General features: G+C 39.5%; 1 protein-coding gene across 2 annotated transcripts in view; it reads right to left on the bottom strand.

Annotated features, from left to right (window-relative positions):
* Positions 1-268: 268 nt before the first annotated feature.
* Positions 269-27585, bottom strand: part of peak1 (pseudopodium-enriched atypical kinase 1) — a 152791-nt gene continuing 125474 nt past the window's right edge. For both annotated transcript variants that reach the window (XM_057836089.1, XM_057836090.1), the window contains 2 exons: positions 15777-16555; positions 269-9447 (listed from right to left, as the gene is read on the bottom strand). In XM_057836089.1, coding sequence (XP_057692072.1) covers positions 8104-9447; positions 15777-16555 — 2123 coding nt within the window. In that variant the 3' untranslated portion in view covers positions 269-8103. The remainder of the gene's footprint in view (positions 9448-15776; positions 16556-27585) is intronic.

Genomic DNA, 27585 nt, shown 5'->3' with positions numbered 1-27585 from the left:
CTCTCATGGTTGAGGTTTACCCACGTTGACAATTACAGGCCTAATATTTTCAAGTGGGAGAACTTGCACAATTAGTGGTTGACTAAATACTTATTTGCCCCACTGTATACACTAGTATATGGACAAATCCATTTTTTTTTCAATTAAGATTGGACTTAAGCCAAAATGCTACATATTTTTTCTTCCCAAGAGTTAAGTAAAACCCTCATAATCCTCATAATATGCTGAATAGGCACACAGAAGCAATAAGTCAACAACCAAGCATACGTACATATAAAAAACATATTTTTATTACTTTTCCGATCACTGCTGGTTAACAATAAATGGCCAAGAGGCATTCTGTACATGTGTTGTTAAATAAAGCACAACAGATGTTTTGCTATTCAGTGGTGTTCATAGTCATGTCACTGTATTGTAGCCTATATATAGTCCAGTATACTGTATATAACAAAACATTACATATGTTGGTTGCTAGTTTTAAATCAGGGATGGGGAACCTCCTTCCCAACTGGAGAACGCACTGATTGCCTTAATGTTGAATATTCATCAGTATAGGTAGATGAAAGGATTTGGAGTTTTGTTAAAAAAAAAAAAAAAAAATCAAATGATCTCGTGAGGGCATAAATGTCAAATCCCCACCCCTGATTTAACTCATGAGTTTCAGGTTTGCCCACTTTGTGTCAAAGTGGTTCAGCACCTTCAGTACCAGCGGTAAATGAGAGTAAACAGAAATGAACACACCTCTGCTAAAAAAATAAATAAATAAAATAAATGTACCAATACGAAAAATACCAAATTAAACATGCAAATTATGAATGAAATGATAATTATTTTCCAAAATAAAATCTACTGGATCATAGTGGTTGTGCTATACATAGTTTGTTACCCATAATCCTTTTGGCCAGAATTGAAAGTGACATATCACCAATGAAGTTTACTATAAGTTTAGTATGAAGTTGACTATTAAATATATGCAGAGGTGGGTAGTAACGCGTGACATTTACTCCGTTATATTTACTTGAGTAATTTTTTGGGGAAAATGTACTTCTAAGATTAGTTTTACTAAGCCATACTTTTTTCGTTTGTGAAGAAGAAACGCTCTTCTTACTCGCCTATTTTGGGCTGCAATAGTTGCTACATTTTCCCTCATTATTCTACACATTGCATTTTTGCCAGAAACGCCAACAGTGGCTCAACCAGTTTCACCAATCAAACGTCGCAATGATAATCACATGAGTCAGTTATACCAGTTCGACTCAAGCTTGCCGTTCTATGATCACTCCGGACTGTTCCCTCACGTGGTGTCCTTACAGCACCGTAAAAAATTAAGTATTTGACATCAACATGACTCGAAAGCGCAGATTTTAATCTCTCTCCCAGTTTTTATTTGGCACCAATTGGCCTCGGAAAACCGGAGATGTGATGCTTTTAGTTTCATAATAGAACATGTTTTCTCCACAAGAGGGCACTCATGCTCTTTGGACAAATAATGCTTAATTTCTGTAATTTTTCTCTCTCGCTAGAATTCAATGTTTTTTTGTTGTTGTTGTATTTGTTTGACTTAATGTGGTTATGTAAAGTATAATAAATTAATAATATCAGTTCATATTAGAGCTGTCAAATTTATCGTGTTAACGGGTGGTAATTAATTTTTTAAAATTAATCATGTTAAAATATTTGACGCAATTAACGCATGCACAGGATGACCCGCTCAAGCAGTGCCTCAAACAGATTACAATGACGCCGTTTATGCACATTGAGAGTGAAAAGAATGCCACCGGCCGCTTGGGGGCAGTGCCGTTCCATACTAAGGTTATTCCTCCTAATAGTGGGAGAATTAGTAGTTGTGAGACGTTTATGCTTTTGCATTGTGCTATTTGTGCTCCACACATATTTCTGTAAGTTTACTTTCTTTTAGTGGCAATTATATGTCTCTTGTAGAATTTTGGGTAAGATATGTACAGAGATATATAAGTTATAAAGGCGAGTGGACACAGGCGTTCATTGGACCACGCCGCCACAAAAAGAAAAGCACTTCAATCTGTATTAATGAGGCCCTATTCTCACACAGTTAAACAACTATGCAAAGAGAACTGGCATTCCCAATCAAAATAGCTATGCAAAACACACATAAAACTTACTCAGACTTTGGTCAAACTCTATTCTTACTATTGTTATTTTTATTCTTATTCTTATTATTATATTAACTCTACGTTTGATTGAAAATTTTACAAATTTGATTAAAACGAAAACATAAAGAGGGGTTTTAATATAAAATTACTATAACTTGTACTAACATTTATCTTATACCAGTGGTGTCCAAACTATTCCACATAGGGCTGCAGTGGGTGCGGGTTTTTGTTCAAACCCATCATGAGGGCAACCTTTCCCCAATCTAGTGTCTCAAAAGTGTAATTAGTTGATTGCAGTCAGGTGCTGCTTGTTTTAGCACAAACTTCATTGGTTAAACTGTCTGTGCTCGATTGGTAGGAACAAAAAACGGGACCCACAGCGGCCCTTGAGGACAGGTTTGGACACCCATGTTTATCTTTTAAGAACTATATGTCTTTCTATCTGTGGATCCCTTTAACAGAAAGAATGTTATTAATGTTAATGCCATCTTGTGGATTTATTGTTATAATAAACAAATACAGTACTTATGTACAGTATGTTGAATGTATATATCCGTCTTATGTCTTATCTTTCCATTCCAACAATAATTTACAGAAAAATATGGCATATTTTAGAGATGGTTTTAATTGCGATTAATTACGATTAATTAATTTTTAAGCTGTGATTAACTGAATTAAAAATTTTAAGCGTTTGACAGCCCTAGTTCATAGAGATAACTTGGTGCTGAGAAAAAAAACTGCATAAAAAAAAAAAAAAAAAAAAATCAAACATCTTTAGTTACTCACAATGTTACTCATTACTATATAATTTTCACGAAATACGTTTTTACTTGTACTTGAGTTAATTTTTTGGATGACTCATTTTACTTTTACTTGAGTATTATTTTGAAACGCTAACGCTACTCTTACTTGAGTAACATTTTTGGCTATTCTACCCACTTCTGAATACATGTATTATAAGTCATATGCATTAACTAATTCCCCGCCTTTCACAGTGATAGGTGTCCAATCCATTTTGACTGAGAGGGGACTGGTCGTCAATTGCCTTCAATGGCAGCAAATACATTACCACACTACTCAAGAAATTATTATTATTATTATTAGGGTTGTTCCGATCATGTTTTTTTGCTCCCGATCCGATCCCGATCATTTTAGTTTGAGTATCTGCCGATCCCGATATTTCCCGATCCGATTGCTTTTTTTTTGTTTTTTTTTTGCTCCTGATTCAATTCCAATCATTCCCGATAATTTTTCCCGATCATATACATTTTGGCAATGCATTAAGAAAAAAATGAATAAAACTCGGACAAATATATATATTCAACATACAGTACATAAGTACTGTATTTCTTTATCGTGACAATATATCCTCAAAATGGCATTTACATTATTAACATTCTTTCTGTGAGAGGGATCCACGGATAGAAAGACTTGTAATGTTTAAAGGATAAATGTGACTTTGTATATTGTGACTAAATATTGCCATCTAGTGTATTTGTTGAGCTTTCAGTAAATGATACTGTAGCCATTTAACTGTTCTGCCCAAATGCATGATGGGAAGTGCGACCATTAATGTGCGTAGTGGCACCAATTGATATATCTTCTCTGCGTTGGGTAATAACATAGGGTGTCAAGAAAAAGATCTACTACTACCTTTGTTCCCCACATAGCTTCCCTTGATATTTCTAATAGTTGAGAGAGGGATTTTAAGGCTTTAGCCAACTAAAGAAAGGCTCCAAAGACTGCCAAAATTCACTCTACTCATTTTACGCTGCCATTTATCTCTATATATAGGTAAAACGGCGCCATTGTAGATTAAAAGTGACATTGCGCGAGTGGGTCGTGCAGCTCATGCGTTAATTGCGTTAAATATTTTATCGTGATTAATAAAAAAAAAACACATTAACGCGATAAACTAGATAGTAACTAAAGACTCTGGATGAGTGTAAGACATTTTGTCTGTAACAAATACAATTAGAAAACGATTTTATTAAAAAATATATATGTATTAAAAAAAGGCATGTCCGATATTTTTTTTGCCGATTCAGATACTTTGAAAATGACGTGATCGGACCCGATCACATCTTTAATTATTATTTTTATTTTTTGCGACAGAAAAGCTAATGTTTTAACAGAGGTGTGTTCACTTTGTATACTGCATTTAAATGTGCTTTATTTCTTCCAACAGTGATCAACTCAGCTCGTCCTTCCCCAGTCAAAGCTGAAGAAAGTCAAGTTTCACGTAAGGTTAAAATGTTATGTAGGTGCTCGACAAAATAGCAGTTTGTGGATTAAAATAGATTATATATATATATTTACGCTGAAATCTATACATACATGGACAGCCACCAGTGCTCTCCAGACATTCTTTAGTAAACAAATCCTTTACACACTTGCCTTGTCTCGTTGTTCTTACCATCCGTTCAATAAAAGTAACATTTTCCCTTGCGGAAATTGATTTCCCCAAAAGAAAGCCAAGCAATATGAGATAAAAGACAATGCAAAGTGAATTGTGAATGTCAGTTTGGATGTCACGTGACCTTTTTCATGTGCAAAAAATACAATGAGTCGAGTTGAATTAAAGGCATGCTGACCACAAATGAATCTGTGCACATTCATGGTCAAGCTTCCACTAAATTGGGCGAGCATCAGCGCCAAGCGTCAATGCGGTATCAGTCCGTGTTGCCTGAAGATGGCATAAGAGGAATTGTGGAATGGAAGCAACTCCCCGCAGTCGAGACAAAGTGGTTCATCGGTTGACACGTCCAAACATCAGTCTGAAAAGTTTTACATTCTGTGTCAATTCAATTCCAAAATCATGGAGTTTAATTCTCTATAACCTCCAAGCACCAACGGATCAGCGCCATCACTGCCAAAACTTCCCCAAAACAACCTGATGAAAAAAATGTTTGCAGTCCATTCCAAGAAAAATCCCTTTTGTTTGTCCACAGTGAGAGTTCTCGGATTATGTGCCACAAAACTATGGTGAGAATCTGACAGCATACTGGAGTTTAAAGTCAGAAAAACAAATTGCACAATTAAAAAAAAAAAACAGCTAAGGCAGTTATCTCCCTTTTTGTTTTAACCTTAGCAAGTATGTATACAAGCTTTGTAGATAGTAAATCACCTGCACAAATATGTCAAAAATATATTCCGACAACTGTGAGGATTTACTGGCATTCACTCACAACAAAAACACTAAAACAAAAGCTTCACAAGTCGCTCATAAATTACTGGCTCGTCTCAGACAAGACTGTAAATTTAAATCTGGTAATGCCTTCTGTCATTACGTTTGAATGGCCAATTAGTGGCAGGTCTTTGGCTTCAACAACACCGACAAAAGATGGATTCAATTATTTGTCATTTACCGTAATTTTCGGACTATAAGACGCTACTTTTCCCCCCTCATTTTGAATCCTGCGGTTTACAGTCCAGTGCGGGTTATTTGTTGATTTATTTGGGCTAATAGGCAACAGTTTTTTTTGACAGCGGCACCGGAACACTGTCATAAGACTGTCATAATTATCAAATGACACTATCATGGGCATGGATGAATGCTTATGACAGATGTCATTAAGTGTCATCCGGCAAATTATGTCACTAACTCAATTTTTGTCCAGCTCGGATCTTTTACATCCATTAAAAAGTGAGATAATCTGTCGGATGACACAAAATGACATCTGTCATAAGCATTCATTATTGTTCATGGCAGTGCCATGTCATAATTATGATGGACTTATGACAGTCTTATGGCACCACGGTCAAATAAAGTGTTACTAAATACCATAACTAGCAAGTAATTAAACAACTATTACACTAACTGAAGAAATAATTAGCACAGAACATGAATTCTAAGTTATTTACATCTGTAATGCTGCAATGCATGCTAGGAGGCATGCTGAAAGACAACAGTGTTGACAGCAGAGGTTGACTGTCTCCCCCAAAGAAAGAGTGAAGCCAAATGGAGCTTTTTTGCAGCAAGGTGGTTCACTCGTTCTTATGATGCTGCTGTCAAATAAAGTGTTACTGGTTGATATCTTTTGTTGTAACTATCCCATAATAAAGTGAGGACTGCTGCGGTTTATAGTCCAGTGCAGCTTATCTATGACAAATGCCGTTTTCGTGTCAAATTTGGTGGGTGACGGCTCATAGTCAGGTGCGCCTTATAGCCAGAAAATTACGGTATACATTTAAACTATGCTTATTTAAATGGTCTCTTTTTATTCAACTTCCTTGCAACAATATTTAGTTCACCACTGATCCTGCTATGTTGAAAAAAAGTTTTTTTTTTTTAAATTAACTACTAAAAAAGTTCTGTGTCGAGATTAACATTGAATAAATTTCTTATATTCAGTCGAGAAATCTGCCACACAAGCTTCACCAACTCAATGATTTAATCCAATTGAAATTGAACTTTGTCAAAATTGAGCTAATCCATTACTGGTGGCATATAAATACTTACTGTCACTATCCAAATAGTTTTAGACTTCACCTTCGGCTAGGTTCATACCTCAAGTCTTAACGCACAAATCCGATTTTTCTTCATATCAGTTTTTTTGGCGTGCCCGTTAAGACTGCTTTTTTACATTGTGCCCGTAAATGTTGTACACATGCGCACTAACTTGCAGTCCAACATCCGCTGAGAAAACTGGCCAGCATGCGCAGAAGCATCAAAACAAATGACTACACATGCTGGCCCCATGTCATTCTAGGGCAGGGGTCAGCAACCTGCGGCGCCAGAGCCACATGCGGCTCTTGAACCCAATGAATCGGCTCAGTTCTATATTAAATAAATGAATATTTGATATTATTATCTTCCCTTTAGTAGGTAGATCAGGTCAGGCTCACTGTTTTCTGTGTTTGTTAACAGATCACTTACAAAGGTCATGCAATTTACAGGCAAAAAGACTTGTAGGTATGCCTTCTGACTGTCAAACTTGACTTTATATAGTTGGTAAATTTATAACCTGCGAGAGGGTTCTGCAAAAAATGTGCAAAAAGTGAGCACTTATTCTGCTTACTAGGAGGCAAAACTCTTTTAAGTGAAATATGGACCACAGAATATATATATGTAAAAATGTGTATATATACTATATACACATATACTGTATATATAGTCAAGCTGACGCGATCATTTCAAGTGTCATTATGTTTGTGCGGTTCCCAGTGTTGTTTCTTTGGAAACATGGTCGAAATGTCTCTTTGAGTGTTCAAGGTTGCCAACCCCTGTTCTAGGGGGATTATATTTTGATTGATAGAACGCATGCACGCACTGCGCGTGCATGACACGCACACACACACATACTGTAATTTTTCCCGACCCTCGACCATATAAGCCATACTGAATACAGTACTGCTCATTTGGCGCACAAAAGGAAACCGAGCATTCTCAGACTTATCACCCAAATGTAGTTTTTTAATGACTGTTGTCAAGCATGCCTCTTCCCTAAAAGCCGAGTTCAAGCTAGGCGCTTACGCTAATGTACAGCTCCATCGCTGCCTTCCTCTGTGCATCTCGTTCTTTGCTGACGTAATCGCTGCATGAATTCCAATTTGGGAGACTTGACAGTTACGACTGCAGCTACATTTTGGAAAAATGTGGCCCCGATCGGATTTTAATCACCTACGAGAGTGACCTAGATCGGATTTGAAATGGTCAAATTGTCAAGTTAATGCCTCACTCGAGTCGGAAAAACATGAAAAAAATCTGATTTGTGCATTAAGTAGGTATGAACCTAGCCTTAGTGAACTTATCTTGTATTAGTTTTGATAGCTTTTTGACAATCTTGGGAAGCAACTGTTTATTTGATATAAATCCAAACTGCTGTTGATGTTGAATCTGCACAATTTTACCCTTTAACACATGTTAAGCGCTAATGTTGCTAAATAGGCTCACACCAGACATTAGCATCAGCGAGTGGGCCACACTAGGGGGCAAGTTGTTGCCTGGGCAACCGCTCAGTAGCGGAGCTCAGAGCGGCTGAGACTGAGTTCGGTGGAAAGTGTGTGCTGAATGGATATGGTTCTGCCTGGTGGTGTCAGACTGGTTTGGGTTCTGGGTTGGGGGTTGCGGCTGCTGCAGGATGTGCACTACCCGGCTCAGGCTCTCTGTGGTAGCAAAGGCCAAATATTGGCAGCAGAGCCAGTCCTCCAAGCTTACGCCGCAAGCAGAGTCCATGGAGCGCTCTGCGAACTTGATCATCATCAGTGTACGCTTCAGGTCCAGCCAGTTCTGGAGAGTCGCCTGGCGCTGGCCAGAGGCGGCCGACGACGATGACCCCGAGGTGCTGCTGCAGCCCAGAGCCTGGAACAAGTCCTCACGGGGTCCCCAGAGCAGGCATTGCAGGCATCCCCGAGCCTCCGACATTCGGATCCTTTCCGAGGGGTTGACTGTAAGCAGTAACCGGGCCAATTGCCGCAGGCCCTGCGAGTACAGCGATCGGACCGGCAAGGGTGGTAGGTCAGCCCAGGTGTACTCTCGCTCCTTGAGATCCGGCGTCTCCTCGAACGGGTTCAGCCGGTGCAGCATCTCGTAGATGAGAATCCCAGTCTGGAACTCGTCGCACTTGCGGAATTGAGTGGCTGTGATAATTTCTGGCGCCAGTCGAGAGCGATCGCGAGGAGCTCCGGGGTCGGTGGTCATGAGAGGGCTCTTTTGTTTGGCTTGGGAGAAGTTGCTAATGATAAGGCGGGCAGGGCAGGTGGAGTTGGCGGCGTTGGTGCAGGCGGATTTCCACCCGCTGTTGTTGTTGGGCTCGACAGGGTCAGCAGTTCCGGCGTTGCTGGGTTGGCAGTGAACCAGAAGCAGGTTTTCCAGACGAAGGTCACAGTGCGTTACATGGTAAGGCTTCATGTGCTCCAGGCCCGAACAGAGCTGGAGAAGCAGGAGGCACACCTGACGCTCATACAGCTCCGGGTTTTGGACGTGCCGGGACATGCCTTGGTGGACAAAGTCAGCCACCGTCTGGAAAGGAACCTCCCGTGTGATGACCACCACATGGCTCCTCAAGCGACCGCCGGCACTGACGTGGGCACCCGCTGACGTCTCATCTAACTCGCCATTTGGATGTTTGGATTCGGTCAGCTTTGTTTCTGATTTAACTTCTCTTTCTTTCAAGACATCTCCATCCTCCTTCTCATCCCCTGCTTCCTGCTCTTCTTCTGCCTCCTCTTCCCAAGGGAGCATGCTGCTGGGGACGTCAGCCAGGAAGTGTCCACAGTCTTGCTGGATGTTGAAGTGCAAGGCTAAGCTCTGCCTCACGGCCAGACTGTGGAAGAACTGCTGCTGTGTGTCCTTTACTTTGCTTCGGCAAATCTATGAAAAAAACAACAATTGTAAACTTAAAAGGGAATTGGAGGTACAGTTCATCATTATTATTGATCAAATATTTCACTGAGTGTGTTGTAAAGGGTTAAACAGTAGAATGTTCGTGTCTTTCATGTGTCAATCAGAAGTGCCAAGCTCATTACGAAATTTCACTAGCCGCATATCTTAAATAAGACTTATAAAAATAACCAGTTGGGAAAAGTCTAATGAGAAAATGGACTGTGTTTGGATGGGCACGATATAAAGCAGGGCTCTCTGGAGGTTGCTGTTAATACGAAAGCAAAGCTTTGAAGGGATGTGAAGCACAGAGACTTTCATATCCGGTATAAATAATGAAAGCGTCCCTTTCGATGGACAATTTTTAACAAACCCTGGCAGAACATGAATGCTTTTCTTGCCTATCTTATATTCCAATTGATGTTCAGGTTCATGGTGAGGTTGGAGTGAAACCCAAGGATAATAAATGGCAATCCACATCAAAATAAAGTGGCACTACACTGAATCACTAACTTGTAATAGCGAAACAAAACAAAAACTACAATGTCGCTTGGTTCCCCAAATCTCAAATCTATGCCTTAAAGTGATAAACTTTGGGAAACATTTATCCCCAAATTGTTGCCAGGAAACCCTTTCCTAAATTCTAACTAGACATGTGCCAATTACCGGTTTCAATGTATACCGCGATATGAAAACGTCAAGGTTTCAAAACTGCAAAATGTTTTGTCATACTATCCCTACGGTATTAGTTATTTTTCATGTCCCAAAAATGCATGGAGAAATCACTCGCCTGCAGCTGCAAGGCTGAATCCTCCCCCACCAGTTGTGGCTCAGTGTCAGTGAGTCAGCTGTGCTACACGATAGCTGGAGGAGGTGAAACTCCTGAATTTTTTCCACCATCGAAGAAAACAAAATCGCTGGTATGGGAATACTTTGGCTACAGAAGAGTTACAAACGGCAGCGGCTTAGAGGAGGAGAGCCAACCGACATGTAAAACATGTTTGCGGAGGTTGGCTGCCGAGTAGGCAATACCTCCAATATGTTTTCGCATTTATACAAAATTAAAAGTTAGTAAACAGTAGGGGTGTAACGGTACACAAAAATCTCTGTTCGGTACGTACCTCGGTTTTGAGGTCACGGTTCGGTTCATTTTCGGTACAGTAAGAAAAAAAAACGCAAAATATAAATGTGCTAGTTGTTTATTACACACCTATGTGCTTTCAACAATAGGAACATTAGCCTATACAAAGTTAGAATTCTGCTCAAAAAGTAGCGGGTATTTAAAGATAATCCAACAACAATTTGCCTTTCAGACCCCGCGTATTGGTCAGCTTTCTTTCTGAAAGAAAGAGGAAAAAAGAAATCCTGTGCTAAAGAGAAAAGCAATCCCAATGACAAATATTTTAACATGTATTTTACAAATGAAATGCCTCAAAGAATAATTTTTTTTTCTTATGAACGGTTTTCAAAAGCTTTATTGGTGGATTTTCTCACACAGAACTTAATAAATGTAATTGTGTAGCAGGATCTGTGTATTATTCTTATTATTTAATTACAGGTGTTTTAGCTCATTTCCATTAATTTTATTTAAATGGGCTATTATTAGGGCCCGAGCACTAAGCGTGCGAAGGCCCTATTGTTTTGCAAAGGATTATTATTATTATTATTATTATTATTATTATTATTATTATTATTATTATTATTCTTCTTTTTTCAGGGCAAATGAAAATGGCCAATTTGGAGGCCTGAACATGCACGAAAAGTCACCAAAATTTGCACAAACGTGCGGCTTTGCGTAAATTTCGATAATCTTGTGTCGTTTTGAAAAAATGTCAAAAAATGGCTCAGTGGCGCCCCCTTGACCCTTAAAATTTTCAAAAAGGCCTCTCCTCTCAGGTTTTCAACGTAGAGCAATGAAATTTGGGGAGTAGATACCTTATGCCTAACTGTTCAAAAAAGCCTCTTGCACCCATATTCCAAATCCAACAGGAAATCGGATATTTTGGATCAAATGTGAAATTTTTATCGGTTCACAGTTTGAGTTTACATTTGGAGGCCTGAACATGCACGAAAACTCACCAAAATTTGCATATACATGCAACTTTGCGTAAATTTTGATAATCTACAAAAAAATTTAACAAAATGGCTCAGTGGCGCCCCCTTGAAATTTTCAAAAAGGCCTTTCCTATTAGGTTTTTTCAACGTAGAACGATGAAATTTGGCAAGTCGATACATTGTGCAAAACTGCTCCAAAAAGTCTCTTGCACCCATATTCCAAACCCAACAGGAAGCCGGAAATTTTGGATCAAATGTGAAATTTTATCGATTTACATTTGAGACCTTGTCGCTGAAGAAAATAGTTGGATAGTCTTCAAAATTGGTCAGACTATTCAGGAGACATATGAGATCTTAAGTTTTCAAAATGGGGAGTTTTCACTCAAGGGTCTGACCTGGGCGTGGTCCCAAAGTCGGCCATTTTTGGGCAAAATACCAAATTCAGAAAATGATTAAAAACTCCGTGATACAACGTTCAATCTTTTTCATTTCTAGCATGTATATGAGATATCCCAGCCTGAACACGACTGCATTGAAATATTACCCATTAGGCCTGGCGCCCCCTAGTGGGAACAGGAAATGGCCTTCTTTACGAGACAGGCTCCTCCTCCAAGGGAAAAAAATCTATTGACCTCAAACCTGTTTCAGGGGAGCCTCAAGACATGTGTTCAGGTCCCTGATGAAAAATATTGAGGTTTCGTTGAAGCGGAGAGGTCCAAACTGGAAGTGAAAATGACCGTCAACAATTTGTCTCGCCAAAAATTTTGAACAGTCATAACTCGGCAGATATGCAACATATCTGCGCCAAACTTTCCGTGTTTGTTGAGAGTCATACCCTGAAGGTTCTTGTAGGGGTCATTTGCATCAACTCTACAGTGCCAACTAGTGGCGACAGAAAGAAGTTTTAAAAAAGGCCTTTCCTATTGGGTTTTTTCAACATAGAGCAAGGAAATTTGGGGAGTAGATACCTTATGCAAAACTGCTCCAAAAAGTCTCTTGCACCCATATTCCAAATCCAACAGGAAATCGGGTATTTTGGATCGAATGTGAAATTTTCATGGGTTCACAGTAAGAGTTTACATTTGGAGGCTTGAATATGCATAAAAACTCACCAAAATTTGCACATACATGCGGCTTTGGATAACGTTCGATAATCTTGCAACGTTACGAAACAATTTAAGAAAATGGCTCAGTGGCGCCCCCTTGAAATTTTCAAAAAGGCCTCTCCATTTAGGTTTTTCTAACATAGAGTGATGAAATTTGGAGAGTCAAAACTTTGTGCAAAACTGCTCCAAAAAGTCTCTTGCACACACATTCCAAATCCTACAGGAAATCGGGTATTTTGGATTGAATGTGAACTTTTTATCGATTTACAGTGTGCACATTTTACACCTTGGCACCTAGGGAATTAGTTTGATCATTCTCAAAATTGGCGAGACTGTTTATGAGGCATATGAAATCTTAAGTTATAAAAATGGTGTGTTTTCATTCACGGGCCTGACCTGGGCGGGGCGCCAAATTCTTCCATTTTTTCGCCAAAACACCAAATTCGGAAAATGACTGATAACACCCTCATACAATGTTAAATCTATTTTAAATCTGGCATGTGTGTGAGGTATACCAGCCTGAGCAGGACTGGATTGAAAATTTACCATTTGTGCCTGGCGCCTCCTAGTGGAAACAGGAAATGCCCTTTTTTACGGGACACACTCCTCCTCTAAAGGGAAAAAACCAATCTACCTCAAACCTGCATAAGGGAAGCCTTAAGACCTGTCTTCAGGTGCCTGATGAAAAATATTGAAGTTTCGTTGAAGCGGAGGGGTCCAAACAGGAAAGTGAAAATGACTGTCAACAATTTTTCTCTCCAAAAACTTTGAACAATCATAACTCGGCAGATATAGAACATATCTGCGCCAAACTTCCCGTGCTTGTTGAGAGTCATACCCTGAAGGAACTTGTAGGGGTCATTTGCATCAACCCTACAGCGCCAACTAGTGGCGATAGGAAGTCACTCGTTTTTCCAAAACATGTCCAGTTCTTTTCATGTTGGTCATTGTAGTTTCAAGACCTATTAAAATACTTTTTTACGGCCCATGTCCACGTGTCTCTGTCTGTTGCCATGACGACCCTTTGTTCGCCATTTAAAGGAAATATTTTTTTTCAGAGACTCAGGCAGCTTATAGAGCCACAATATTTGGCACACTTGGTCGAATTGGCCAAGTTAGAAGATTAATTTTGGTTTTGAATAAGGGCTTGGCTGCACAGCTCAGTAGTGGCTCCTTTTTTGTAGTACTCTCTCCAATAGGGGTTTTTATCTCTTGGGTGTGGGAATGTAATTAGGCGACTTTCGAGCATGTTAGGTTCTAATGAGATGATTAGAGAGGAGGATCTGCCACCACCCTGACCTGCACACAGTCCGAGTTGCGTGACGTCCGAGTTGCGCTAGATTGCGAGGGCCCGTTCAGTCCTGCTTGCAGGCCTAGTTTATTTTATTATGTGTTTATATTTTACAAATGTGATGTAGTATTCATTTATATTGTATATTTTATGTTGTATAACTTTAGTTCCTATGTGAATATTAGTTCCTACTTGTTCTGTTGTGGTAGGAGGGTTTTGTATTGAACACGGGGCCGTGTTGGTTATTATGATAGCAGAGAAGACAGCAGTAAATCAACAAAGTCAAGTCAACTGTGCCCCGATCTACCACTCAAGAGATCTGATGGACTCAAAAAGTGGGTTACAATTGCATATTAGTTTGAAAATTGACCGGATCCACAGTATTTTTACACGAGTGACGTCTGGTCTGCCCGATCCTAGCTACCGGTAGTAGTATTGACGCAGGAGGGTCGCGTCTCGAGTCAAATAATAAACTCTGCCGTTCTTTTCGCGTGCGTCGTGTTGAGTCGCTTCGGGACGCGTCTAACACGCGGCCGCACTGCGACTGGTGTGCATTGGCTGATGGACTTTAAGGCCCGCGTTTCACTGCGTTCTCGCGGCGGCCACGTTGTCGCACCGTTGACATTTCTGGGTTATACTGTCCTACCGTGTCCTCATTATAGTAGAGAAGACGGAGTAAATATAATCTACACAAAGAAACTGTAACCCGATCGACTCACAGCCTCGAAAAGTAAGGGTTACATTACGTCTAGTGCTGCAACGATTAATCGATTAACTCGAGTATTCGATTGATAAAAAAATATTCGAATTAAATTTTGTTGCTTCGAGTATTCGTTTAATTAAAGTGGTGTTGTAATGGTTTATTTTGAAAGTGCATTTTGTTTTATTGATTAGGGTGGATACGTTATAAGTTTTTGTTTGAGCTAATGTCTTTTAATACATTCGTAAATTAGTTCATAGATATATTTAGTCATTTTTTGTGGGAATATGTGTCTGAACCATTTGCATTGTAAAAAAAAGTTAGCATCTTATAGCATTTAAGCTAGCAGACTTTTGCAACGTAATTTAGGCAATTGTTGTTTTGCTGTACGTAGGCCCTCATTTATTATTATTATTATTATTTTAATACAGTTTGAGGCTCAGCTCAGGTATTTTTTATGTTCCTTATCCGATTACTCAATTCTTCGAACTAACTAGTTCATCGATTAATCGACTAATTACGTCAGAAACCTGTTCGGTACGCCTCCGTTCCGAACCGAGCACCACGTACCGAAACGGTTCAATACAAATACATGTACCGTTACACTCTTAGTAAACAGTGTCATGAACATTTCCCACCAGCTACGAGAGTTAACTCCAGCGTATTTAGTGTGTCTATTGGTGGTAAAACGTTTTTTTTTTCCTCTTTGGCAACTGTCTGTGTTGAGAAAGAGTGTGTGAATAATGTAAACATGATATGAGTCATACACACATGCTTTTTATAGAAAATAATTCTATTATTTTTGTTCTGATAGTACTAATGTTGAGCCGTGGCTGTGGGTTTAGGTTCACCCAAAGGACTACATTTATTTTCATTTTATTTAGAATATTTCAGTTATTTTCTTGTTATTTTTTAAAATGTATTTTAACTTAACATTATGCTTATGTTCCAATTTGCTAATGTTTTGAAAAATAAAAATCCCGTTCAATGGAAAAAAGTTGTTGTTTTTTTTTCAATCCAGATATCTCAAAGTAATGTAACACACTTTAAAGCTGTAAATGCAATACTGTGAAACAGTGATATTTTGGCTTAAGGTTATCATACTGTCAGAAGCTCATACCGGCACATGCCTAATTCTAACACTATGAAATAGAATCATATATCTGACCTTAATGGCGTAGTTGACCAGCGGATCCTTGGCGTACGAAGCGGTGTAGTAGACAGCGTCTCCGGCCTCGCAGCAAGGTTTCCCAGTGGTCAACCTGAAGTCGGACCAGCTGTCAGTTTCAAATCTCAAGTGATCCTTTTGGCCAGCCATGAAACGATCTTCACACTTGGACGTCAGCTTCCGTAGAGTGTCTGTGTGGAGGCCCCTGATCCTGCCTACCACCTCATCCCAGCTGTCCAGACCCCGGTAAAGTGCGGGCCTTGGATGTTTGGCAGGGGCAGCACTTTGTCCCGTTTTGCGATTCCTCCCGCTGAGAGATTCAGTGCTCGGGTAGACTTTCCTGTCTCTGGAGGCGCCAACTGTACTACTGGGCTGAGACAGCAACGAAGACATGCTGTTGGACGGGCATGCTTTGCTAATGGCGACTGACGGCCGTTCCAGGGAGTCACCGCTCTCCTGATCGTGGATGCTGACCGAGGAGCTCTGACTCGCTGTCTCCCAGGTGGTGTCCAGGTCATATAGCGGGTTGGCAACACTTAGGTTGGTCCCACCAGGTTTGGCTTCCGCCCTCGGTCGGAAGGCTCCTTGGAGTGGCTCCTTGGTAGCCAGGCTGGGGTCTGTGATGGAGCGAGGAACTGCCTTTTTCGGTAAGGGTGGCGGAGTTGACTTAGGCTCTGGTTGCTCGGCAAGGCCCTCAAGGTCGATGGATGCCAAAGTATCATTGGACGCCTTCATGTTGCGAGGCTGTTTCAGCGGGATCATGTTGGCTCGAGATTGACCTGCAGGAGAAAGTCAATAAACGATCAGAGTAAGTAAGTTAGGCTTTAGTTTAGGGCAGTGGTCTACAAACTACTCCAAATACAGTGTATCACAAAAGTGAGTACACCCCTCACATTTCTGCAGATATTTAAGTATATATTTTCATGGGACAACACTGACAAAATGACACTTTGACTAGGGGTGTGACAAAATATTGAAATGGTGATATATCGTGATACTTTGCATCCCAAAAGGTTATCGATATGCTCATGCCAAGAATCGAGATATCTTTTTAGAATGGTGTCAATGTTTAAAAATAAAAAAAGAACCAACAAGTTACTACTGAAATCTTCCATCTTCCATGGAAGCCATTGATGGCACTCGACGCCCAATCCATTAAGACTGGGCGAAGTTCATTCGAAACCAGGGCATCCGATTTTCGGGGCATTTTTACAGGTCACTTTCTGTTGAGTTTGAGGCACTGGCAATTCATTCACGGGTCACTTCCTGTTCTGTAACCCAAAATCAAGAGGAAGTGACCCTGAAATGTCCCAAAATCAACAGAAAGTGACTGTAAAATCAACAGGTAATGACCTAAGATGGCCCAAAAAATGACTTTGTTGCTTGGCATTGGCTGCCACTGACGGCCATAGAGGTGGGAGGGGCCGGTTTGAAGTGGGAGGGGTTAATTCGCTGCCATCCCTCCCAGTTCAAATGAATTGGGCGTCTACTGGTGATAAACTTACAGCAGAAGGATGAAAATAGCTTGTTTTTCTGTTTGTTATTTTGTAGAATGATTTCCTGACCAATGTATCGATAATCATTGTATTGCCATATCGTGAGATCATCGTTATCGTGAGCTTTGTATCGCAAATCGTATCGTATCGTGAGGTACCAAGAGGTTCCCACTCCTAACTTTGATACAATGAAAAGTAGTCTGTGTGCAGCTTATATAATAGAGTTAATTTATTTTCCCCTCATAACTCAAAATATAGCCATTAATATCTAAACCCCTGGCAACAAAATTGAGTACACCCCTTAGAAACCACATCCCTAAATGTCCAAATTGAGTACTGCTTGTCATTTTCCCTCCAAAATGTCAAGTGACTCGTTAGTGTTACTAGGTCCAGGTGTGCATAGGGAGCAGGTGTATTCAATTTTGTAGTGCAGCTCTCAAACTCTCTCATACAGGTCACTAAGAGTTCCAACATGGCAACTATATGGCAAAAAACTCTTTGAGGATCTTAAAAGACATATTGTTGCGCTACATGAAGATGGCCATGGCTACAAGAAGATTGCCAACATCCTAAAACTGAGCTGCAGCACAGTGGCTAAGATCATCCAGCATTTTAAAAGAGCAGGGTCGACTCAGAACAGGCTTCGAGTTTGTCGTCCAAAGAAGCTGAGCGCACGTGCTGAGCGTCACATCCAAATGCTTTCTTTGAAAGATCGTCGCAGGAGTGCTGTCAGCATTGCTGCAGAGATTGAAGAGGTGGGGGGTCAGCCTGTTAGTGCTCAGACCATACGCCACACTCTACATCAAATTGGTGTGCATGGCTGTCACCCCAGGAGGAAGCCTCTTCTGAAGACGGTACACAAGAAAGCCCGCAAACACTTTGCTGAAGACATTTCAACAAAGCACTTGGATTACTGGAACCATGTCCTATAGTCTGATGAGACGAAGATTAATTTGTTTGGTTCCGATGGTCTCAAGCTTGTGTGGCGGCGACCAGGTGAGGAGTACAAAGAGAAGTGTGTTACGCCTACAGTCAAGCATAGTGGTGGGAATGTCATGGTCTGAGGCTGCATGACTGCTGCATGTGTTGGAGAGTGACATTCCATTAAGGGAAACATGAACTCCAACATGTACTGTGAAATACTGCAGCAGAGCATGATCCCCTCCCTCCAGAAACTGGGTTGCAGGGCAATATTCCAGCATGAAAATTACCCCAAACATACCTACAAGATGACCACTGCTTTACTGAAGAGGCTGAGGGTAAAGGTGATGGACTGGCCAAGCATGTCTCCAAACTTGAACCCAATAGACATCCTTGGGCGGTCCTCAAGCGGAAGGTTGAGGTGCGCAAAGTCTAAATATCCGGCAGCTCCGCACGTCATCATGGAGGAGTGGAAGAGCATTCCAGTGGCAACCTGTGAAGCTCTGGTCAACTCCATGCCCAGGCGAGTAAAGGCAGTTCTGGATAATAGGGGTGGCCACACAAAATATTGACAGTTGATATGTTGTATGTTAATATTGACAACTTTCACTAAGGGGTGTACTCACTTTTGTTGCCAGGGGTTTACATATTAATGGCTATATTTTGAGTTATTTTGAGGGGAAAATAAATTAACTATTATATAAGCTGCACGCAGACTACTTTTCATCGTGTCAAAGTGTCCCTTGAGTGCAATTACTGTATATACTGTATATATTTATGACCTTTTAACCTTATATAATTTTCTATACCATAAAATAAACCATAACATGAAATAAACCTTTCAGTTAGCATTAAGGACAATACTAATAGCACTTACAGGCCCATTGTCAATGAAACATTATTATTCAGTAAGGCGACAGCACCCTCTGGTGTACAAAAAATGAAAAAAAAAAATTACAAACTGGGTGACGGCATTTGAGGTGTTTATTCACGGCCGACGTGCAGCCAAGCTTGGCATTGAAGAGACAGGACAGAAGAGTGTACCCTCCGTTGTTTCTTTGAAATAAGTCAATGTTTTGAACACTCTGGTGCGCTTTTTTTGGCTTTGTGCCGCTTTCCCCGCTTGCATACAGAGTATCCGACATTCTGAACTTTCCACGCATATATTTTTTTTAACCCTTCATTAACCGTCGACGGGATGTTTTACATATACATAGAGCTAAAAGGCAACGTGAAATGAGTAGAGAGAATTTGGTCAACCTTTGAAGCCTTTTTTTAATTGGCTAAAGCCTTACAATCCCTCTCTCAACAATTAGAAATATTGTGGACAGCAATGTGGGGAGTATCATTTACTGAACAGTATCATTTACTGAAATCTAAAAAAATACACTAGATGGCAATATTTAGTCACAATATACAAAATCACATTTATCCTTTAAGAATTACAAGTCTTTCTATCCGTGGATCCCTCTCACAGAAAGAATGTTAATAATGTAAAAGCCATCTTGAGGATTTATTGTCATAATAAACAAATACAGTACTTATGTACTGTATGTTGAATGTATATATTCGTCCGAATTTTATTCATTTTTTTCTTAATGCATTGCCAAAATGTATATGATCAGGAAAAATTATAGGGAATGATTGGAATTGAATCGGGAGCAAAAAAAAAAAAGATCGGGAAATATCGAGATCGGCAGATACTCAAACTAAAACGATCGGGATCGGATCGGGAGCAAAAAAACATGTTCGGAACAACCCTAGTTTTTTTGGAGCATTTTGAGTTACAGAACAGGAAGTGACCTGGGAATCACCCAAATGAATAGGCAGTGACGCAAACTCAACAGAAAATGACCTATATGTGCCCTAAAATGAACAGCAAGTGACCAGTAAATGCCCTGAAATTTGGACAGAAAGATTGTGAATGCGCTGGTTTCGAATGAACCAACGTTCCCAGTTTAAATGGATTGGGCGTCGAGCACCGTCAATGCAGCCCTAGAGTTAACTGAAACACTATTATGATGGAAGATTTTGGTAGCAACTTGTTTGTTCATTTTTATTTTTACTTTAGACATTGACACCTTTTAAAAACGATATCTCGATTCTTGGCAGGAGCATTTCGATAAACTTTTGGGATACAAAGTATCACGATATATCACCATTTCGATATTTTGTCACATCCCTAATAGCTAATATGATAAAACAGGGGCAAATAATTCCTCCTAGCCTGGGAATGATGACCTAACCCCACATGATGTTCGGCTTGACAAGAGGTTGCGTGTGGCGGCACGTGAGCGAGCTGGACAAGTCTTACCCCCTGCACTCTTGGTCTGAAATGAGGCTTAAAGAGGCGGCATGGAGTGGCTTGAAGAACTGACCTTATTTTTATGGAAGCAAATTGGAGGGGCTGAATTGACTGCCAGAAGGCAGCTGGCCCCTAAACAAGTCTCTGATGGGATGGAAAAAAGGGGTACTGGTATGAAATCCTTTTGACAAATCAAGTACAAAGAGCTGCAAACACCTTTTGTCAAGTGCGCATTTCTTCAACCGCATGATGAGAGTTTGCTGTGGATAATTTTTCCATCATCTCACCGCTAAATTATGTTTGCCATTTACTCTTAATGCAAATTCTAAAGGTCATTTCAAAAAGCACATGAGCAATTACTCACGTGTAGGCTGTCATTTTAGCAAAGCAGTGAAAGCCTTAAGACAGAGCAGTCAGGATGAAGTAAATGGGTCTTGTTAATCCTCCCCAGAACGAATATATTTAATGGGTCTGCAATAATCCAGCCGTGTCTTCAACTCTGATATCTGTTCTTTGCTTATTACATACTCACGAGGTTGTGCATTTTTAAATGTATACATTAACTAATATTGATATGACAAAAGGAAATGTTCATTAAATTGAAGAAGAAGAAAAAAACATTCAATCCATTAGTTGGTCTATAAGCCATCTTGAAAAATTGCTCAACTAGATTGGTTGTGCTTGAATTAAATTAAATTAATCAACAAAGAGAAATGAGAAGATGCTAGGGCTGTAAAATAAATCTGCTTTTACAATAACAGCGAGATTTAATTGACCACAAATGAGCAGTATTTATTAAGTACAGCACCTTATAAAATCTTCTGGAAGAGATAAATGAAGACAAGACATGATTGAACTTGTTGCTTTCGTTCATGCCGCAAACATTGAAACAAAGACGAAGAGTGGGAGGCTTAAAAAAGTGAAGCCAAAACACCTGACAACAAGCAACATATACTAACAGTGGGAGATAAGAATAACCATGTTCAATTAACAAACAAGCCTACCTCTAGTCTTCTGTGCCTACAGGGAAATTCAGGCACACTGTAATGCTTTTTGGTGCATCTATCCCAGAGATGCCTCTGATGCCAATGGGCAGGCTCACTGCTCCCACTTAATACTGGAGATTTCTCCCTGAATGAGGCGGCGAGCACTATGCCTCCTACTGCTTGATGCGCCGTTATTAACAAGTGAGAGAGGAAAGACTTACATGTGATAGGTTCACAACAAATGAGATTTTTTTTCCAAATTAAATAAATAATAATTTTACCTTTAAAAGGATTCTAAGATCTGCATTATAAACATCAGATTCCTCCTTGGCTCATTCATTGTTGTAAAGAGCCCTCAATATACAGCTATGCACAAACAATTTAGGGCTGCAGCTATCGATTATTTTAGTAGTCGATTAATCGTTGAACTAGTTTGTTCGAATAATCGAGTAATCAGATGAGGAACATGAAAAATTAAAATACCTGAGCTGACCCTCAAACGGCATGAAAAAGTACATAAATAAGGATGTATGTACAACAAAAGAACAATTGGCATTACATAGCAAAATTCAGCTAGCTTAAATGCTATAAAACGCAGTTTATTTATTTATTTATTTTTACATTACTCTTAACAAATGGTTCAGACACATATTCCCACAAAAAAACGGCTAAATATACCTATAAACTAAATTACGAATATATTAAAAAAAATTCGCCCAAACAAAAACTTGGCTTATGTTGGTCTTAACATGGGGCAGCTCGACTCAGCGATGTGAAATGAGGCAGACTCGAGGGCAGTGTATCCACCAAAATCAATTAAACAAAATGCAAACACTTTCAAAATAAACCATTAGAACGTAGAGCCGGGCGGTAAACCGAAAATTTACCATTACCGAAATTCTTCACGATGACCGAAGTAATTTTGACCACGTCGGTAAATTCGGTAATTTAATACAACAATAAATTATAGTCTTTTCATCCCGCTTTGACTGTGTTGTTCGGCTATGTTCATTCCCCTTTAAGAAAGCAGTCAGTGCGCCTACGTATGAAGTCACGTGGTTATCAGGAAATCAAACAGAAGCTCGGTAGGCTAACTCTAGCGGCTAACGCTACAAGCAAACGTGATGGAGTCGTGCATAAGGGAGCTTCGCCAAACTTTCACCCATTAAGTAGACTCTTGGCGGCTTCCAGACGGGCTTTCACCCGCTGTCCTCCCTGGTTCTCACAATTTCAGGAGAGGATGCTTTCAGTGCTTTCTACTTGTAGCCCAGCCACAGGCTAACGCTAGCGGCTAACGCTTCAAATGAACGTGATGGGAGTCGGACAGCGGCTCTAACTTTGTTGAAACGGCTGAAATTAATGAGTGGACTGGGCACGGACTTCATCTAGCAATCAATATGTCGCGTTATTTGGTATCTGTGTGATTTCTCTGATAGCTTTCATGATGGTAAAGCACTCAGCATAAAGTATAATCCAACAGTGAAGCCTATATATGATATACAGTTTAATGGCCACAGCTATTTTTCTATATGTGTTTGCTTTATTCTGCCATCATAACATCTTATATGTTTCATTGGCATCAGAGCAATACAGCTTTAATCTGGTTGTGTGTGTGTGGGGGGTGCATGTATTAAAAAATGGTCTGGAAAAAAAAACCTGAAGCCTTGACGTAAATACTTGTGTTGAGTAATTATGTCACAGCAGCCATTACCAATAATTTGTCTGTTTGAACTGTACTGTTAAAGCTGTAAGTCATTTGTGTTACAATGACATGTTTGCACAGTCATATTGATTTTCATAATGTACATTTTTCAAATCATACAAGCTGTTATAAATGTTCACACTAGAAATCTTATTGTTTACAAGATTTTTTTTTTTTATATACTTAATGTTTAGACTGCATGTGCAATTGTTAAATTGAAAGCTGGTAAATAAATTTAACGAGAAACTGTTAATTTGTATTTCATGCATTGTTTCAAATTTTCAAATTATATAACAGTCCGCTTGGGCGAATTTATCATCATTTATCGTTATCAAGGTAAATCTGCTCAATTTACCGTGATACGTACTTAGGGCCATATCGCCCAGCCCTATTAGAACGTCACTTTCATTAAACGAATACTCGAAGCAGCAAAATTTAATTTGAATAATTTTTTTCTAATCGAATACCCGAGTTAATCAATTAATCGTTGCGCCACTAAAACAATTCATGCCTTACAATTAATGAAGCACAACACACAATAAAAACACTTGACCTGCACATATAACCAACATAACGATGTTACCCTTAAGTGTAATTCTCTTCCACATATCCCACACTCACTTCACCACTTTGAACGCACTCTATAAGAGCAAATACCACATCCGCACAAACCGAAAATTACATTTCAAGTGGTCAGTTACATATTCTTGACAACTATGACTAACCCCATTCGAAGCATTAATGTGAGTGTTGCAGCACAGCCAAAAAGCTTGTCGAGTGATTTATCTTGAACATTTCCCACCTCTACCTTAAACATACCCAGAACAACTCCATGATTAAAATCATTTAAGAACAAAAATTCTCTTTGGGCTCTTAGGGCTCCAACGGAAGAATGAGACATTTGGTTGCGTGTAATCTTGATATGTCAGTTTCTATGGTGATGTCTAAATTTTGCCACATGCTACTGAGGCAAAAAAATCTGAAGGCAGAACAAATGGATCTTTCCTGTCATTTGTGCTACATTATTGAAGATGACATAAACGTCCACAAGGAGAGAACCCTTAAATTGTCGGCAGTGCTGCCTTGACATTTTCCAACACTTTCATAAAAGAGTAACTTGGAAACAATGTGAGGGTTTCTGTCTCGGAATATATTTTAAGATGTTCCGATTTGGAAACTGCAGGTGGTAAGTTGTGACAGTTTTGCTCTCAGCAGTTTTAGCACTGCGAGGGGGTGTGCTGATGCAAATATATACAGTATTTCAAACACTGAGGAGTACAATGAACTGCACAAAGTGAAGAGGGACAGATTAAGTACAATGACAGTAGAATGAGTGCACTAAAACTTCAAGTGGCTTTAAAGCAACACTAGGTAACTCTTCAACCTTTATAAAATATTTTCATAACATTTGTGATAATATGTCAACTGACAACTAGTTGAATGACACCTCTTTTTATATCTTGACGGGTTCTGTATCGCTTTCACCGGCACTAATTAACTTTGAGGAGGGTGGCAGCAATCCTGCCACACACACAAAAAAAAAATACAAATGTGCTAACTGCCTCACGGCATACGTGACTTCTCCCTTTCCCCATTCATTATAAAAGTTGGAAGGCAAAGCGAACGCAGCAGGGCCGAGAAAGAATAGTTGTATATTGTATTTTGTATGTGGCAAAATTGATTTTGCCATGTGGCATTTTTTTGCCATCATGTTGCAATTTTTTGGTATGTGGCAAAATTGATTTTGCCGTATGGTATTTTGGCATGTGGCATTTTTTGGGGGGTATGTGGCAAAATGGATTTTGGTATGTGGCATTTTTTTCTTGGTATATTGCAAAATGGATTTTGGTAGATGGCTTTTTTTTTTGGTATGTGGCTTTGTTTTTTTTTTGGGGGGTATATGACATTTTTGCAGGCCATGTACGTCCATGCCATTGACAGCTAAGCACATCCAAATTTTCCATTCATTTTAAATGGCAGAAAAACATAAGTGGGTTTGATTTTTGACCGTACAATTACCATTACAGCGCATTGACATTCAACTGGCACCCAAGTCAGGCTATGCCATCGACGGCTATGAACGTCCAAATTTTCCATTCATTTTAAATGGCAGAAAAACATGTGTGGCTGTGATTTTTGACCGTACACTTACGATTACAGCGCATGGACTGCGAAAACGCCATAATATACCCCCCCAAAAAAAAGTGTCATACCAAAAAGAAAAAAAGGCCAGATACCAAAATCCATTTTGTATTTTGCCTCATACCCCCCCCAAAAAAGACACAAGCCAAAATACATTTTGCCACATGGCAAAAAAAATGCCACATGGCAAAATCAATTTTGCCACATCGCAAAAAAATGCCACATCGGAGGAAAAAAAAAAAAAAGCCACATGCCAAAATCCACATGGCAAAAAAAAAATGCCATATGGCAAAAAAAAAAAAAAAAAGCCACACGCCAAAATCCATATTGGCACATACCAAAAAAAAAAAAAAAAAAAAAAAAAAAAAAAGCCACATGACAAAAAAAAAAAAAAAGCCACACGCTAAAATACATTTTGCTACATGGCAAAACAAATGCTACATGTTAAAAATGCCACATGCCAAAATATATTTTACCACATGGCAAAAAAATTCCACATACCAAATCGCTGTCTCTCAAGATGGCAGAGCAAAAAAAGAGACAAAAAGTTTTGTCTGAGGAGGAAAAAAGGGAGGCTACCACGATATACAGAATAAATATTGGCCTGGCTTTCACTCGCAATCGGGACACCCCCCCCACCTCAGTTCGTGTGGGGGGGTTAGCCACACTAAGCCACATGGTTGCTAACCGTCATATGCGATTGTTTAGCTACAACTGAATTCATACTATACTATACTATACTATACTATACTATACTATACTATACTATACTATACTATACTATACTATACTATACTATACTATTACTATTCATCCTTCACACAGCCGCTCGAAACACAAATGTTGTTTAATCCATCTGCAGGAAACCGGGAGATTGATTTTTGATTTATTGATTATTTTACAACACTGAGCGGGTGTGCGCTGGTCCTCATGGGAAACGCAGTCTTCCTTAAGGCAAAGCACTACCACTTTTGTCCACTAGGGGCGCTAAAGTAGACCAAAACTGAAACGTTACCAAGTGTTGCTTTAAATGAAGCCTTGACATACTTTCTTTGAAAATATATAGACTATGGATGGCTACAGATAATCAGTATTTCAAGAATCAGGTATTCTACAGAGTATCCCCTTTGCTTAATAGTGTAATTGAGCAAAAGGATACAAACTGAATTCATTACGATCAACAAATATATTCATGCGAGGTGCAGCTATCAGTTGTGCCCACTTGGTGTTGGCATCCTCACTGTCTACTTTAGTATCTGTAATTTTGAGTGTATGACTGTAAAAGGCAGGTGAGTGATGTGGCCATCAGCAAATGAGTTGTCTGGTTGTGTGCGTGTTAAGTGACTCACCATTTAAACTTTTCGTTTTGTCATTTTTTATTCAGTAAAGTGAGTAATGAAAGTGAAAGTGCACCAGCAGCTACGTCTATCCTCTACTACAGTGGTCTCCAAAGTATTCTACATAGGGTCGCAGTGGGTGCAGGATTTCACTCCAACAAAACAAGACCACACCTTTTAAACCAATCTGGTGTTTTATAAGTGTAATCAGTTAATTGCAGTCAGGTGCTGCTTGTTTTAGTAGAAACCAAATTGGTTAAAAGGTCTGTGCTTGATCGGTATGAAGAAAAACCAGGACCCACAGCGGCCCTCGAGGACCGGTTTGAAGACCCTTGCTTTAGTACTAGAGGTAGGAATCTTTGGGTACCTAACGATTCGATTACGATTCAGAGGCTCCGATTCGATTAGGAATCATTTATTGATGTTACTCAAACCCCCCCTTTTAATGTTTTGTGCATTAGTTCCAAAATAGTTTAAAAATCCTATTAGGCTAAACCAAACTAATATTTAAGTATCAAGTTAACAGTTAAAAACATAAAATAAAATACTCAAATCCCCATTCTGTATCAGCAGCTTTAAACTACATTCAATTAATTTAATGATGTGAATCAACCGTTAAAGTTGATAAAATTGCTCCCGTTATTTCATAATTTCTCTTTTGTCTACTTACAACATGTCAAAGTTTTAAAACTGTTTGATTATTTAAAGATAGATTCAAGTCAAGATTTTGCGGATTTAGGAGTATTTCAGATAAAAAGTTAATTAGGTTCGCTACAATGGAGCCTTCTAGAGAAGTCCACTGCTTTAAGATGGCACCTGTTTACTAGCGCGGGAAAGTCTGTCATTTCGTATCTAGTTCTTGGTATAGGATCTAACACGGCCATCCGGCCAGGTTAGATCCAGGTATTTTTGTTTTTTTA

Source organism: Corythoichthys intestinalis, chromosome 5 (assembly GCF_030265065.1).
Source record: "Corythoichthys intestinalis isolate RoL2023-P3 chromosome 5, ASM3026506v1, whole genome shotgun sequence".
Lineage (NCBI taxonomy): Eukaryota > Metazoa > Chordata > Actinopteri > Syngnathiformes > Syngnathidae > Corythoichthys > Corythoichthys intestinalis.
The sequence above is the reverse complement of the archived record's forward strand: the minus strand, read 5'-3'. Positions and strand labels throughout refer to the sequence as shown.